General features: G+C 36.3%; 3 protein-coding genes across 8 annotated transcripts; 1 reads left to right on the top strand and 2 right to left on the bottom strand.

The window, feature by feature from the left end:
- Positions 1 to 318: 318 nt before the first annotated feature.
- On the bottom strand, positions 319 to 3,003 carry LOC111805232 (uncharacterized). 3 transcript variants are annotated; one of them, XM_023690202.2, is made up of 8 exons: positions 2,432 to 3,000; positions 2,021 to 2,145; positions 1,888 to 1,925; positions 1,300 to 1,410; positions 1,120 to 1,199; positions 847 to 883; positions 724 to 765; positions 319 to 642 (listed from the first exon to the last, which is right to left on the bottom strand). In XM_023690202.2, exons 1-8 carry the CDS (start codon positions 2,708 to 2,710, stop codon positions 557 to 559), a joined length of 798 nt encoding a protein of 265 aa, XP_023545970.2. In that variant the 5' UTR covers positions 2,711 to 3,000; the 3' UTR covers positions 319 to 556. The 3 variants fall into 3 exon arrangements, with proteins under 3 accessions (XP_023545970.2, XP_086972850.1, XP_086972894.1); XM_087116724.1 differs by having other exon boundaries at positions 724 to 883; positions 2,432 to 3,003; XM_087116768.1 differs by lacking the exon at positions 847 to 883 and having other exon boundaries at positions 2,432 to 3,002.
- A 1,170-nt stretch (positions 3,004 to 4,173) lies between these two features.
- On the top strand, positions 4,174 to 9,405 carry LOC111805182 (protein STRUBBELIG-RECEPTOR FAMILY 5). Of its 4 annotated transcripts, XM_087129512.1 has the most exons (15): positions 4,174 to 4,356; positions 4,418 to 4,521; positions 4,795 to 4,927; positions 5,015 to 5,086; positions 5,181 to 5,246; positions 5,320 to 5,391; positions 5,465 to 5,536; positions 7,056 to 7,127; positions 7,208 to 7,273; positions 7,356 to 7,421; positions 7,509 to 8,076; positions 8,151 to 8,422; positions 8,508 to 8,628; positions 8,734 to 8,870; positions 8,997 to 9,405. In XM_087129512.1, the coding sequence occupies exons 1-15, from the start codon at positions 4,319 to 4,321 to the stop codon at positions 9,280 to 9,282; spliced, it is 2,145 nt and encodes a 714-aa protein (XP_086985638.1). In that variant the 5' UTR covers positions 4,174 to 4,318; the 3' UTR covers positions 9,283 to 9,405. The 4 variants fall into 4 exon arrangements, with proteins under 4 accessions (XP_086985638.1, XP_086985671.1, XP_023545901.1 ...); XM_087129545.1 differs by having other exon boundaries at positions 4,190 to 4,521; positions 4,764 to 4,927; XM_023690133.2 differs by having other exon boundaries at positions 4,190 to 4,521; positions 4,757 to 4,927.
- A 756-nt stretch (positions 9,406 to 10,161) lies between these two features.
- On the bottom strand, positions 10,162 to 15,219 carry LOC111805126 (methylenetetrahydrofolate reductase (NADH) 2). The gene is made up of 12 exons (XM_023690036.2): positions 14,988 to 15,219; positions 14,452 to 14,904; positions 14,309 to 14,369; positions 14,123 to 14,205; positions 13,839 to 14,012; positions 13,097 to 13,270; positions 12,362 to 12,462; positions 12,132 to 12,243; positions 11,481 to 11,561; positions 11,203 to 11,380; positions 10,617 to 10,951; positions 10,162 to 10,511 (listed from the first exon to the last, which is right to left on the bottom strand). The coding sequence occupies exons 2-12, from the start codon at positions 14,857 to 14,859 to the stop codon at positions 10,428 to 10,430; spliced, it is 1,791 nt and encodes a 596-aa protein (XP_023545804.1). The 5' UTR covers positions 14,860 to 14,904; positions 14,988 to 15,219; the 3' UTR covers positions 10,162 to 10,427.
- Positions 15,220 to 16,751: the final 1,532 nt, after the last annotated feature.

Genomic DNA, 16,751 nt, shown 5'->3' with positions numbered 1-16,751 from the left:
TTGAAATAAAATTATGCTTATCAGAATTCAAAACTCATGAAAATATGAGGAAAAAAAGTTCATTTCTCTCGGCCACGAGTACGTGCTCCTCCTTTTTCGCTGACTTCAGACTCCGCTTTAAACCGCAAGGTTGGTGAGGTTTAAGTTTATGGATGGATTTAGTCGGTCAAAGTCCAACTCAATCAATATCCACATGATCAATATCCACATGATCAATATCCACATGTTGCGACCGATTAGATACATTACGATTAAAAATCTATTCATACCACAACTCGCTTTCAAACACATTGGTTATGAACAAACAAAATTCCATGCTTGCAGAATAAATGCCAAAACCCACATTTTATTCATTTTGATCAGATCCAAGTGAAAAGAAGCTTTCATTTCACACATTATTCATTTTCTTTCCTTTTCAAGTTCATTTCATTGGATTCGGAGGCATTTAAGAAGCCATCACCAGGAGAGTGTGTTGTTCTAAAATACACAAATTCCAACTTCTTTAACTTGTATAAGTAAAGTTGGATGAACAATATAGGAAGAAGTACCTAGAATATCAGTTTTGGGTGTTTCTCAATCTAGAATTTCTTCTGGACATTACCTCCGCTGCCCAACTCTTTCCTACATCCGTCTGAAATTTCCCTGAAAAATGCAAAAGCATACATAATTTAATGGTAATTTAAGATAATAATCAAGACTTCAATAATGCAATTCAAACTGTACCAGCCGTTGAATGGAAAAACTCATCCAGCACCTTCCCATGTTCTGCCAGTGTAATGAAATTCATGTCAAATTTCAAACAACTATTATGTAAAATGCACAGCCAGAACAAAATTTCGTAGTTACCTATTTCATATTCAAATGCTTGAAGAATTAATTCAACCTACAAAATATACATCTTTCAGAAAATGAGAGTTCTAAATCTTATATATATAAGTGCCAATATGAGCGTAACACAACACGTAAAATATCAACTTTACATTACTTATACTAAAAAGGAAACAAAATCTTCTATAACCAACACTACAACTTGTGGATAGTTTATTGAGATGAAACTCAGACAACATGTTTTTCCATATGCCACCACTTTCATGAATGAAGTAATTTTGGGATACATACTTTATCAAAGTCTTTCACAAGATTAGCCTCCAAAGAAGAATTGTTTTCATACTCGGTCCAAAGTTCTTTGATCTCGTCGGCTGAAAATATTCAAGAACCAAAAAGAAAAAAGGAACGTGATTTAATGGCAATACGTTTTCGACTACGAACCAAACCCACATCATAAGAATATTTTCGTACCTCTCTTGCCTCCACCAAGAAGTTGGCATATTTCATTTAGGGCTGCTGACTCTCTTCTGCTCTTTTCTTCTTTTGGCACACCATCAGATGGCGTTATATCTCCAATAATAGCTATCATAGTCCAAATACAATATCAACCATTACGATTCAATGGCTTGCCCACTATATCCCACCTCAACAAAGGAGACCTCTTCCCCTCATTAATCCCATCCCATAAGAAATTCCCCATAACTTCTCCAATGTTTTACCGTCGGGCATGGGGACCTTTCAAGGAGAGATGTGAGATCCCACATCGGTTGGAGAGGAGAACAAAGCATTCTTTATAAGGGTGTGGAAACCTCTCCCTAGCATAAGCGTTTTAAAAACTTTGAGGGAAATCCCAAAAAGGAAAGCCCAAAGAGAACAATATTTGATAGTTGTGGGCTTGGGCCATTACAAAAGAAAATATGTCGAGATAGCTCTCGAAACCAACGAATTAAAGTAATCCTACCTCCATAAGCTGAATAACAATATCATTACTTGACAGAAAGATGCATAATTGCTAGAATAAAGTTCTGGAAATTAAGGGAAAAAAGTGTTAGAAAGTACCTTCAGCAATATCATGAACAAGAGCTATCTTGATACACCTGGTCAAAGTAGAACAAGAAAAGAGAGAAACAAAGTTCAATAAAAGGATCTTCGTACCAGGTTATTAAAATTCCAGTTGAAGAAGAAGAGCAACCTTTCTCTGTTAACTCCTGGAAGGTCATCAGCTATCAAACTCATCAGAGCCATGCGGTACATATGATCAGCAATTGATTCAGGACCATTTATTCCATGATTGATCCACCCCTTTCTCTTTGTTGTCTACATGGAAGAGAGAATAGCCAAATGATTATTACCTCTAATGGCCATAATTTTCTGATCACCTCGTTTCTCCCATAACACGCATAAACAAATATCAGTTCCTCTGCCAACAATGAAAAGTTTCCCAAAATGAATTCTAATTGCCCAAATAAATCAAGAACAAGCCACTCACCCAACTTACTAAAAGTTCATTTCATATTCTCCAGGAATCAGTAAAGAGCAAAAGGTTAATAAATTGGGGGAAAAAATGCCCCCCAGTTTCTCATTAGCCAAATTGTGCGAATACCTTAAGACGATGGCACAATGTGAGGAAATCAATCACCGAAGACGAGGACGGCGAACCAGTGGACCCGAGCGAAGGTTCCGATTCCTCCAAACCGAGCGGCTGGTTAGATCCACAGCCATCGGTACTGTGCGCTTGGGCACGAACCAAGACAAGGCTCCGCCTACGGAAGCCAGTGGCCGAAACAGGGCGCAAGAAGATGCGAGAAAAGAAAGCGAAAGAGGAACGAGGCAATGAACGAAGCGGCGGGGGAGCGAAATGGGTCGACGAATTGACAGCCATTGCTGCAGAACAGCGAGATGGGTTGAAGAAATTGGACAAGAATGCGAAAAGGAAAGAGGAAAATGGAAGTGAATGCTTGAGGGTTAGCTAGAAATAAGTTCGGGATTGGATTCAGAGGACGATAAAATAGGGTCCGGAGTCGACGGAGTGTGTCTCGGCCGCAGAAAAATGGGAGCCACCGCAGGAGAGGGCCGATCCGGGAAGAAAGCACGTGTAGCTACAACAATGTCTGGTCTGCGCGCTTCTCACGACATCACTATCTCCCTCGTCTTTTATTTCTGAGTTATTTTCAAAGGAACATTCTTTTGGTATATTTGGAGTCTCCATAATAATTATAAAATAATCTTTTTTTTTTTTTTTTCTTTCGGATATTACAATTGATGCAAACAAGGAATTTTAATTTTAATTCTAAAAAGAAATTATCAAAATTATGAGTTATTTTAAAATTAAAAAAGTGTAATAGCTATATAATTTTAAATTATTACATTTTTTCCTGGTTTAAATAATTATTCCAACCGTTTTATTTTATTTTATTTTATTTTATTTTTAAATTTGTTTCCAGCATTTTACTAGGTTGTCTTGTTAGTTAAAATCGAGATTAAAAATGGGCACCCGAGACAATAAGCTATAAAAATTAAAATTGTATTGATAAGAGGAATTAAAGTTAGTCAAAATGACAAGGGATGTCCGTAAATAAAATCATATACCACTAAACAATAACGTGTGAGAAAGCAAACACCAAAGTCGAAAAGGAGTCATATTTTCTTTACTTCTAGTATCCTATCGATTTCCACACGTTCCATCGATGAGCTTCTCCAGTGAGTAGATAAAAAAAAAACAAACAAATCTCGAGCACTCCAAATGGTGGAAGATCAAACACCGACCATTCATTGTGTTTCTTCTCTTTCTAATTGGTGACTGCACCTATAGGGACGATTCCAACGGATACTAATGGTAAAACAATGAACTTGAAAGTTTAGATCTACAAAATCCAAAATCCGACTAATTTGAGCTCAAAACTAGTATGATTTATTGTTAGATTCCATAAGAACAATTAGAACATTGTTTTCCATTATAAATTAACGATCCATTATTTTTGGAAACTAATCACGACCTATGAGACTTGGGTCGAGTCAGATGATCTTGATGCAAGACAAATCATGAAGCAATGATTAATTGGTCCATTTATTGTACTGGTTGATATCTATATGCATGCATGCATATCAAGTCCCAACCAATGAACGTGTGCTTTCCCTTTTTTCCATATAAGAAGAAAAACAAAATAAATAAAAAAATAATTAGCTCAACAATCAAGGATTGATTAAACTAAGACCAGCTAACTTATAGGTAACTAACTGTTTAGAAATTTCGAAAAAAAAAAAAAAAAAAAAAAACAAAGACTTTGATGACAAAGTCAAAAGAATGAATTATAAGAAGATCCTTGTCTCCTCTGTCCCATCTACTAATTTTAGAATTCAAGTATTAATGATGGCATTTCACCTCCATTTCCCTCTGTTTTTCTCCCCTGAAATCTTCATCCCATCCCATTTGAGGGATCAAAATCCAACCCACAAGCCCAAACTAACCCTAATTTGAAGGGTGGTTGCCATGGCTGCCGATGATTTATCTTCATCACGTATTCTCTTGTAAATTTCTTCGTAGGTTAAACCTTCCCCACCTCTTCCCATTTTGATACCATCTTTACAGGTTTGGATACTCACAAAATATGAACCTGAGCATTGTTCTTTTCTGGATCATAGCGATCTCGATCCATATCGTTGGAGTTGTTTCTAAAACCAAAGCGCCAGATGGTATGCATATCCATTTCTTTATTCTCGTTTCGATTTCATTCTAATTTGGTTTCTTTCAATTCCATTTTAACAATTTCTTGCTTCATTCTGTGGTAACCCTAAAATTTTGTTTGCTTCTTGATCGAAACAAACAAGGTACAATTTCTAAACCTATACGCACTGGAAAGAGATCCCATGAATGTTTTTTATAATAATAAATGCCTTTATCTACATGAACTGATGATAGCTCGGTTAGGTCATAGGTCTTAAGGCATTACCACCATTTTGCTGCAGTTTCTGCACTGAACGTGATGTACAGTAGTTTAAATTCACCATCACAATTGTCTGGTTGGGGTTCAAGTGGGGGTGACCCATGTGGCGACTCTTGGGAAGGGATCCAATGCTCAGGAACATCCGTCACTGAAATGTACTCCAAAATTTTCTCTTCTTTTTCCTTAATTAGGATGTTAATTACGTTGGATTGTTCTTGCATTAACTTCAAGGGATTCTACAGACATTTATCAGACTTTGGACTAAGTGGATCAATGGGTTACCAGCTCTCAAATTTGGTTTCTGTCACCTACTTGTGAGACCTGCTTATTATTATTCTAAACATGTTTTTTTGTTAATTAAACATCATCAGTTTAAGGTAATGCATGCTCTTACTTGTGATAGTACAGTGATTTGAGCAAGAACAACCTCAATGGCGATATCCCGTATCAGCTTCCTCCTAATGCCGTTCATGTGTAAGTGCGTTTGATTCGAATTCATTCATTCGTCTTGTTATGCTTAATTGACGTGTTTTTTGGGTATGTGTAGCGATCTTTCTGAAAACAGCTTCACTGGTAGCGTGCCTTATTCGATTTCTCAAATGGGCGATCTTAATTTTTTGTAAGTAAATTGAATGTATGTTATTCTCTTTGTCGGTGCCATGTTTTATTGGGTGTTTGTTTGTTGGCTGCAGAAATCTTGCTCATAATCAGCTTAGTAACCAATTGAGTGACATGTTTGGCAAGCTTCCTAAACTTAAAAGTCTGTAAGTGTCTCATATATCCTTCTCTATTTACCATCTATATATGAAATATTTGGCATGTCCTTCATCAATTCAATCAGTTCTCCACATTTTTTGGCTATTGTTTTCTTTGTCTTTGGCCATATATGTTATAAGAAGTTATTACACTCTTCATTAGAGCCTCGAAAATACATTTGGCTATGTGTTTTGAACATACTTCTATTCGTATCTTTTCTCTGAGTAGCTTCATTCTTTTATCGAGTTTTTTTTAGTTCAAAAATTGCTAGGTGTGTATCGAATCATTGACTTTTAAGATAGTAGTTTGTGCTAACCTTGTGGACTATGAAACTCTTAGAGGCCACTTTTCTCTTTGTTAAAATAAATTTACCAAACAAACCCAACAATTCTTAAGATTCTATTAAAACTTGCTTCTACCTGGTCTTACTGAGGATGAAGAAGAAAAAACTTATCTAATTTGCTCTTCATCCACCACTTCTGTGAGATCTCACATTGATTGGAGAAGGAAACGAAGCATTCTTTATAAAGGGTGTGGAAACCTCTCCCTAGTAGGCGTGTTCTAAAACTTTGAGGGGAAGCCCAAAGAAGACAATATGTGTTAGCGGTGGGCTTGGATTGTTACAAATGGTATTAGAGCCAGACACGGGACGCTATGTCAGCGAGGACGCTGGCCTCCAAAGGGGGTGGATTGTGAGATCCCACATTGGTTGGATAGGGGAACGAAACATTCCTTATAAGGGTGTGGAAACCTCTCCCTATGGACGCGTTTTAAAATCTTGAGGGGAAGCCCAAACGAAGTATTCCTTATTAGGTGTGGAAATCTCTCCCTAATGGACGCGTTTTAAAACCTTGAGGAGAAGCCTAGAAAGGAAAGCCCAAAGAAAACAATATCGGCTAGCGGTGGGCTTGGACTATTACAACTTCCTACCAAAAACCACCCCTAATCTAGAATGTTTTCCACAAGTGTAGACCCATGATGTTTGTTCATGGGATTTCATTAGAGATCCCAATTATCAAACTATTTAAAAACTGCAAAAGATCTCCACCACAATTCAAACATTCTAGGCATGTATCTATGAAAATCATAACAAGTTTTTGATCTCCAATCTGTTCTCCATTCAATTCAAAATCATTAACAATCAAACTCAGAAAATGACTATAAAAATTCTTAACTACACTTTCTAAATCATTCATCTAGATGAGATCAAACTCAGATCCAAAACCTTATAATCTTACCACCTCCTCTTGTAGGTGGACTTCAAAATATCCAAAAGCCTCCTTTGAAGAAATTGCTGATGAAATTCTTTCAAAGACTCCATTATCAACAACTCGATAAATAAGAATAAGACACCGTAATTTTTTCTCTCAATTTGTTAAGTTTCGACCCATTATTTCTTTCGTGAAGTGCCGTTTTTATATCGATTAGTAAAGGCCATTGACTGATTCGAAAGAATGTTGAAATTTGAAATGCAAAGAAAATAGACAAAATCAACTAACCAAAGAGAGTGTAATGTTTATTTTACAGGGATCTCTCATACAACTCAATATCAGGAACCTTACCTCAAAGTTTTAACAAGCTTTCAAGCCTCACCACATTGTGAGAAGCAAATTAAGATTTGTAGACCATTTTTGCAGGCACATTCAAGAGAATCAATTTAATCTAATTCATTTTTACAGGCACCTTCAAGAGAATCAATTTAAAGGTTCAATTAATGTTCTTGCTGACCTTCCACTTGATGATCTGTAAGTGTACCCCCTTACCCCATAAGAGATATACAATGGATTTGAAGAGGGGTCAAGTTTTTTTGTTATGTTTTCGGTGTAGGAACGTCGCAAATAACCAATTCACCGGATGGATTCCTGCGACTCTTGAGGACATTAATAATTTGGAGTAAGTGTGGCATTTTCCTGTTTTAATGCAACGAGGAACACTGGCTCCTCCTTCTTGTATTATTTTTCATGTTTATATTTTGTCAAGAACTGTAGGAAATTCTTGGTCAACTGGGCCAGCTCCTCCTCCACCACCCGGCACAGCGGCCGCTAACAAAAAATCCAACAAAGACAAGTCGAGCAACAAATCCTCTAGCATCAGCGGCCTGGTCATAGCTGGAATAGCGATGGGGGTTTTGGTATTAATCGCCATTCTCATTGCATTGATCTCAAGAAGGTCTCCTCCTTCCCATTATCTTGATGAAGACACAAACCCACACAGATCCTTCACTCCACTTACATCCCAAGAACTCACCAAAGGTTTGCACAATGGAGATGATAGAAAATCAATAAACTCAGATACCTCTGTTGACATAAAGGCTCTTCAGAATGCTTCGAGTGGGCATATTAGGCCTCCTCCGCCCTTCGATCCTGTGCAGGCCTTCAGTGATAATCAGTTTGCCAGCCGTCTCAACTCCAGAAGAAGCACTTCTGTTCGTGCCATTTCTTACTCCTTGGTTGATTTGCAAGCTGCTACAGCTAATTTTTCGACTGCTCGCCTTCTTGGTGAGGGCACTATTGGACGTGTCTATAAGGCCAAGTATGGAGATGGAAAGGTAATATAAAGAAACAAGAAATATCATCAAATGAGCCATATAGTTTGTTGATTTTATAATGGTTTTGTGAATAGGTCTTAGCTGTGAAGAAGATAGATTCATCAGTTTTTGAAGGAAGAAGAAAAGAAGAATTTTCAGAAGTAGTTGCAATCGTCTCAAAGCTTCGCCACACAAACCTTACAGAAGTGGTTGGTTTTTGTTCAGAACAGGGACATAACATGCTGCTTTACCAATATTTCATGAATGGTTCACTTCATGAGTTTCTACATATGTCTGATGACTTCAGTAAACCACTCACCTGGAATACTCGAGTCAGAATCGCTTTGGGGACAGCCCGAGCTCTTGAGTAAGTACTTCTAAACAAAGCAGTGCCTTCGTGAGTGTCTAATGAGTTCCTAACATATTGAGTTTCGATGGATTCTGTCTTTTAGGTACCTTCATGAAGTTTGCTCACCATCTATAATTCACATGAATATCAAGTCCTCGAATATATTGCTCGATACCGATCTCAACCCTCGAATATCAGACTATGGTTTGGCCACTTTTTATAAGGTTCAATACTTTCCCCACAATACAAACAAAAATATTCATCATGGATATAATTCATATGGCTATCATAATGGACCATAATTAAACAATTAATTTGATTAACTTCAGAATAGAAGGGAAGTCCCTGGAGTTGGATATGATGCTCCAGAATGCAAAAAGGGTTCAAGTTATACAATGAAGAGTGACATTTACAGTGTGGGAGTGGTGATGTTGGAATTGTTGACAGGGCGGATGCCGTTTGACTCGTATGTTCTTACTTTCTTTGTTAAGCTTTAAATTGTAAGTTTAGTCTCTAAAAAATAAAAAAAAAAAACATAGGGACTCAACTTATGATTCGTCCATGTAGCTTCTTTAACTTTCGGTTGTTTTAGTTCGAAGGCAAGGGTGGAGCAAAGTCTAGTCCGGTGGGCTACCCCACAGCTGCACGACATAGATGCATTGGACAAAATGGTGGATCCAGCATTGAGAGGGTTATATCCACCAAAATCAGTGTCTAGATTTGCAGATATCATTGCCCTTTGTGTTCAATCGGAGCCTGAATTTCGGCCTCCCTCGTCGGAGGTGGTGCAAGCCTTGGTAACTTTGGTTCAACGATCCAGTATGAATGTGAGAGATGATCTTGGAAGCTCCCGACGAGTGGATGATTATGACTATTAATTAATTAATTAATAATAGTCAGTTTACTCTCTTGTTCAGCTTTACACATTGCAATCTTCATTTATGTATTTCATTCATTCATTCATTCAATACAAACAAAACTGACAGTTAGAGATTTATCAATTGTATTCTTGTGTAGCGTTCCTATTTCTAGCTTAAGATAAAGAGTCTTACTAAAATTTTTAAACAAAACATAAAATGCTAGCATCAATCAAACCAAACAGAGATTGTAGTGGGAATCATCAACTAATAAAAATTAGCACGTTTCTCTGAAACAACATATCAAAAGTTGTCACTTGTCGAGATGCCATTACACGTACCTAGAAAAATGTTTAAAGAAAAGATTCTTTAAAAATATTCATGACCTCAAGTCTAAAAATGTAATTATACTCTACTTTCGTTTATAGAAACTTCTACTCATCATACATGTACATAGACTTGGTATGTGGTTATTGTACTCCCTAGACCTAACTATGGGCAGCCGAAATTGGTGGAAAGGAATGAAGTCCTAAATAAATCATCATTCGATGATATGGTGCAGCAATAAATATATCCATAGATAACACAATGCTACATGAAGCGTTGAAAATAGCAAAGGAAAACAACAGTTATTTAAAGTAAGCTTGGATTAAGAAGTTGATTAATCTTGAGAAACATGAGAGGGTTTAAAGAGTAATTGGATTGACTATTTAAACCCACAGACTTGGAGGAGAATGGTAAGAAGAACATAGAAAAGAATCCCCTTACGTTCTGGTTCCTGACCTTCCTAACCAACTTCCACTAACTGCAGCTCAAATGGTAACCAAATTCGAAGGCACAAAAACCATCTTGTCCCAATTGAGATTAGGCAATCACTTAAATTTCCAAATGACAAACATGTTAAAAACAAACCATATGATGACATGGTACAATATGATATCCCATGCCAAGGATATGGCTACCTTCAAAATTATTTTAATAAGATGCTTCCACAGTCGCAAATAAATGATATACATTTTACACCCAAAATTGTTGAAATTATATTATAAACTGAAACAAACGGACAAACAAAATGCTTCTTGAATTAACCATATCCAGGTTTGAATAAGAGATCCAAAGATGGATGGATGTTAAACTAGAATCATGAAAAGGAAGGGCAGCTCATCTCAGAAATCCTCCAAAGCAGCAAAGATGTTAGAATTGACGTAGTCGTTATCCACCAAGCTCACCAAGTAATAGCTGCTCTGTATCTGAAATAAAGCGTAAACAGAAATTTGGAGGAATACTGTCAAATTCAAAATACTAGTCAACAACTGGCTCCATAAACATTGATTAAGATGTAATTAGGTACCAACCTCCTCGAGCAATTTTCTGGACGGGTCTCCCTCGGGGTACAAGGAAGCCCATCCCCTCGACCAAAGCTCAAATGCCTCGTCTTTCCACACGTGAAAGCTTGCAGGATCGACGATGGTTGGCTGTATGATCTCTTTGGCTGGGAAAACTCCCCAAGTTACAGCATTCACATCCTTTTGGGTGATGTTGGATACCCAAACGCCTTCTTTATTGACCGCCATGTAGGTTAGAGATGGAAGAGCCCTGCACTTGTCAACAACAGCATCCAACTTTTCTTTGGAACAGAAAAACTCGATGTATGCCTTTTGATAGACGTAACCTCCTGATCCACCCCATCCTGTAAATCATTATCAATCGTCCCAACACTGGTCAGATGACTAAATAAGCATTCTGACGCCACTACCACAAATCACAGAAGTCAAAACTGAAATAGATTTAGTTTTTTAAATGTAAAGTTTAGGAAATAGGATTTAAACCATTCATTATTCTTTATACATTAACTTATTAAGTTACTAGCCAGCCAAAGGGGAATGATTAATATATTAATAATAAAAAATTAATTCGATGAATGCATCAATCTGTATTTACCTACAGAAGGAGAATCAGATCTTTCTCCGTTAACCGATGGTTGGCTGTTGATGGTAAGGAGACCTTTCATGTTAATTTTTCCAAGCTGTTCGCTTATTATCCTTGTCTCAGCCTGAAGTCCGTCTAATTCAGACCATGGACTGCTTCTCAACTTTCCAAGGCAGTACTTCATAAATTTCTGATATGAAACAGTCAAACATATCTAAGGTTCTGCATATTGCATCATATTGATATAACAAAATTTCTTTACACTCTTGGTTAGAAGGCAGCAGTAGTACCTCATAAACATCTTCTATGCTATTCAATGGAAGAGCCCATTCCTCAAGAAGCTTCTTGCCACGTGCACGTGGGCGCATAAACTTAAGTGAAAAAAAAAGCAAACTGGTTACACTTGAATGCTTTAGAAACCATATTGAAAGTGTTGCAGCAATGTCCAAATAAAAATTGAATGAATGGAAGTTCATGTTTTCAGCTTTTTGAAGTGCTTAAAAAAGAGAGAATAAATCATCTCGCCAGCTCACGTAACAATGAAAATGAATACACAATTTACAAGCAACAATGAACATGAATGCACAAATTTACACGGAAAAGCCTGCCACTACTTTTCAAAAGGATTTGGTAGTTTTTTTTTTTTAAATTTTTACAATAAATATATTTTCCTAGGATAAGTTTCATTCCACTCAACAGAATACTATTTTGATAATGGTGTCAGACTAATCATACCAAGCCAAAAGTAAAAGTTACATTATGCGGAAAAAAGTTTACCAATGATAGCTTCTTTTAAGTCTCTAATTCATGCAGATCACAAGGAGTTCAATAATGAGACTACAGTCATCAAAGGGGGAATGCAAGATTCAAGTTCTAACAGGCAGTCAGCAAGAATTACCACTCACATAGAGGATGCATTTTACAAGTACTATTGTTAATACCTGATAGTCAGTTAGTGCCCCATATGAAGGGTTCCTAGAATCAGTCCATCTACCATGAGGGTACTGGTCCCAACCTATGGTCCTTGATATGTAGCTTTTAGGACGGTTAGCCCTGCAATCGTCAACTATATAGATCATCTCTATCTCAAATTTAACCAAGTGTAGAAAAATTTTATGCATTCTAAATAATTAGGGATATGTGCCAATTTTTCAAAAATCATATCACATACCAGAAGATTGGGCGAACATCTTCATGGACACGGAAAATATTTGTCGGGCGCCTCCAAGGTAAAGATCTTGATATTTTGCTTTCTTCAATCAGACCAAGACTCTGTCATATGTTCAAATATAAATGAGTAAAAGTGCACTTGGACATGAATTAAACCCCAAAAGCACAGAATATACTACAAGCCTGAGCAAATGAAAATAAAATAATGATAACGTATGAAAAAAAAAAAAAGAATAACAAAGTCTATATATCAGAAAAAGATAACTACATCCAATCAACAAAAAAACTATCTAATGTTATATTATATGTACTATTAATTTTATCTTAAAAACTGTGCGAGCGGGCAAGTCATGCTCCTGTGAGTATAAGAAAAGTTTATTCAACGTTAATCAAGAAATAGGTTAGTAATAGTATCACTGTTTCCATAACTTACTTTTAACGAGACTCATTAGCAATTACATTCAGAAGTTTTCATTACAAAAATTACTTAAAAGCTTCTTTCAAGTTAACTTCAAAACGCAAATGCAGTCTCAGTGGTCCAAATAATAATGAATCAAGAATGAGAAAGGAAAGGAAGCCAAATTCTATCAAATGCAATCCACCCCCTAAAATGATAATACATTAACAAAAAAAAACTTCATCAATTTCCCTGGTAACAGAGCATCCACAGACAAATAACCCATAGAAACGATGGTTGGAAGTAAAACTAAGATGTTAACGGGATAATGGAATGTACCATTAGTATGGCCAATGCTGATTTCTCCATATTCAGCGTATAAAGATGTAGTGTTTTGATTCCATGAGCCAAAATCTTCTTGCACATCTCAGTTCCAAGGTGAATTCCATAAGCTTTAACAGCCTCTTCATTGTCCTTGATAGGCTCTAAGGCAGCCATGACCTCATCCGGAACCTGCAAGTTTTCAAAAGACATACATACAGGTAAAAGAGAACCAATTTAACATTATAGATCGAATTATCTCTTTAAAGAAAAATGAAAATTTGATGATCGCTGATTGTAAATTTCTAGGAATAGAGCAGGTGACCAATTAATATCAACGCATATGATTTATATCAAGGCTATTATGGATAATCTGATGAGAAAAGCATGAAATTAGAAAATATAGGAGCATGTGATTAGACATTACAATTATCAAACAGCATCAAGGCTTGAAAGAATTTAGAAAAAAGTATGAATTTAAAGTGACCGATATTGCCAAAGAAGATGTCTGAAAGTGGCAGGCAATAGCTGGATTCTTTTAATCAAACTATCAAACAGCATCAAGACTTGAAAGTATTGTTTGCATCAACATAGAACCCATTGAGACTTTTCTTCCTTAACACAAGAAATTTGAGAAAGCAGAACACAAGAATGTATGAAGAACAGTTCGAACAAAGTTAATTTACATGCAAGTATTTTTCACTCCAAGCAAATACATATGGGTCAAAGGAGAACAGTTGAAGCAGAAAGAACTCAGTACCTTCGTTTTGCAAAATTCGGTCATGCGTATGAAACCTTTGTAATTATTGATGGGCATAATACCAGGTACAATCGGACAAGTTATTCCAATTTGTCGACAATCATTAACAAACTTGAGGAAAATGTCAGTGTCATAGAAAAGTTGGGTAACAATCAGATCAGCACCAGCATCAAACTGAAAAAACAAAACAAAATAAAATAAAATAAAACAAATTAGGATATAAAAGGTAACCCATGTAAGAACAGGGAAACAGGGATTAAAAATTGCTTTAAGATCAGGGTCACCTTTCTCTTAAGATAAGCCAGATCGCTCTGGTAGCCTTCAAGCGTCGCCACGCCGTTGCTTCCAATCACGTCTGGATGTGCCTCTGAGAAGAAGAGAATTGAAGTAACCATTAGCATTCCGTTAGTTACAGAAAAGAAAAGCCATCTGTAAGTAGATCTGTAACTTCCGATCAAAACAAAGAGGACCTGGATATCCAGCTACAGTAATGCCAAAGTAGTCACCATATTTCTCCCTGATGTGTTTAACCTAGAAATAAGAAACGAAAACATTTAGAGAGCAGAAAAACAGAACAGAGAAAACTAACAGAGACGAAACGAATGTAGAGTACAAGATCGAGAGCACAAGCGAAGCCGCCTTCGATCTGGACGAATTTGTCCTGTCCATGGGGAGGGTCACCACGAAGCGCGAGGACATTCTGAATGCCATTGGACTTGATGGTTTGAAGAGCATGGTCAATCTTCTCAACAGGCATATTGGTGCAGGTGAGATGCATCATGGTCTCGACACAGATCATGTTCTGCATCTTGTTGGCAATGTCGAGTGTGAGATCGGCTGTGGAGCCACCGGCGCCCCAAGTAATGTCGCAGAAGGAAGGATTATGAGCCACCATACGATCCATCCTCTCGAAGAGGTTATCGACACCGTCCTCCGTCTTCGGCGGGAAGTACTCGAACGAGAACACCACTCTAGCATCATCGCCGGTGGTGGCTGCCCGGATCTTATCAATCACCTTCATCCTATCTTACCAGTTAGAGATGGGGAGCAATGCGAGCGCCTGTGTCTGCAAATCAATGGCAAAAATCAGCAATGATAAACATATGGGCAGAAGTAAAGATGGGTGGAATTGAAAATTTGTAGACTAACGAAGAGAGAAAAGCAGAAGATGGAGAGATCCAAACAGGGAGATGGGTGAAAGAGAGAGAGAAGGAAATCGCATCTGGGAATTTGTCTGTTTGAGCTATAAATAATATTCGAAGAGATCAGTTGTAGTCTCGGAACCCACCCACTCCAACAACCTCGCAATCGGCATCACTCAGCCGAGGAATTGAATACCAACCCCCGATTTCCCGATTTACAAATAATTTCATTAATAACGGGGTTGGAAACCATCGCTTTCCCGGACGAAGATTTGGCGGTTGTCCCCTTCATACCCTATATAAATTGAAATGAAAATATTAATAAAAATTTTATATTTCTAAAATTTTTTAAACAACCACGTCTTTCCACTATGATATTGTCTGAATAGAAGCTCTCATGGCTTTGCTTTAGATTTTCCAAAAGGTCTAATGCCAATGTAGATAGTATTCTTCACTTATAAACCTATGATCTTACGCTAAATTAATTAATGTGGGACTCACTCCCAATAATCCTCAACTCAAACACCAGTTGGATATCTAAGAGATTGTAGATATATAAACAAGAGATAATATATTCAGGAATAATAAACATTTTATTATAATTTAAAACTATAAACTAATAATTTTATCTTCTAATACTTTAAATTTTTATAAATATATTAATTTATCGTGTAAGTTGGATCATTTAAAAAATCTTAACGTGTAAGTGCAATGATTGGGATTATATATTAACTAGTTTAACAACAGGATTTTCTTAATCCTCTCTACATAATTTATTTTGTGATCAGGACAACAAAAATATCAGACAATGACAGAATCTTTAGGTTGCACATTCATGCCTATAATAGAGAGGCAGGTTGCACATTCATGCCCATAATAGAATTTGGTGCTAAAAATGGATCCAATATGATATGTCTTGCTCCCCTGACCACCTGTAAAATCAATCCAACTCGAACATGAGAGCAAGAGATCATCCAAAGTTGGCCCCTCTCTCTATTGGTCTCGTGCTCTCTGACTCAGTTCCGGAGTGAGAACCGGACAAATTTAAACCTTCTTTTAAGATTCCATATAAAAGTTCAAACCCTTTTTAACTTTGCTTCTTCAAACGTCCATTTTTATCTTTTCTATTCTTCCTCTATTTTTCTATAATATGTTTATAGTTTTAATTTTTTAAAAAAAGAACAACATTATTGAGGAAAAATTAAATTTTTTATTTTTATCAAAAATCTTACAAATAAGTAAAAAAAATTATTATATAATTCTTCTTAAAAGAAAAAAAAAATCATCCATTTCATTAAATCTCACATCTAAAAAAGTCTGAACTCATACGACAACACATATAAACGATTTAGTCTAAAGTTATTTATTTAATAAATTTTAAATATTTAGCTGATAAAATTATAAGTTTCATACATGTGAGCTGACTTTTTTTTTAGAAATAAAATTAACTTAATTTATTAAATTTTTAAATTTTAAATAATACTTGTATTAACATAATTTTTATTTAATTCAACACTTTTTTTTTTTTTCATTAAAATGATAATTTTTTTGTTAATTTATTTTGGAGTAAAAATTGTTATTTGTAGTTAAGCGTACGTGAATGGACCATAAATTGACAAACCACATTGACGATAAAATTTGTAAATTAAGGGGTAAAACAGAGGTTAAAAATAAAATTGACATTTTAAGTTAAAAAAAGAATAACGCGTAAAAAAAAAAAAATTGGAGGAACGGTTGAGGTTAGGGAGCGAGACGTTGGGCGCTGTCTCCT

Source organism: Cucurbita pepo, chromosome 1 (assembly GCF_057944985.1).
Source record: "Cucurbita pepo subsp. pepo isolate OVF chromosome 1, ASM5794498v1, whole genome shotgun sequence".
Lineage (NCBI taxonomy): Eukaryota > Viridiplantae > Streptophyta > Magnoliopsida > Cucurbitales > Cucurbitaceae > Cucurbita > Cucurbita pepo.
Note: the sequence above shows the minus strand (reverse complement) of the source record. Positions and strands in the feature narration are given on the sequence as shown.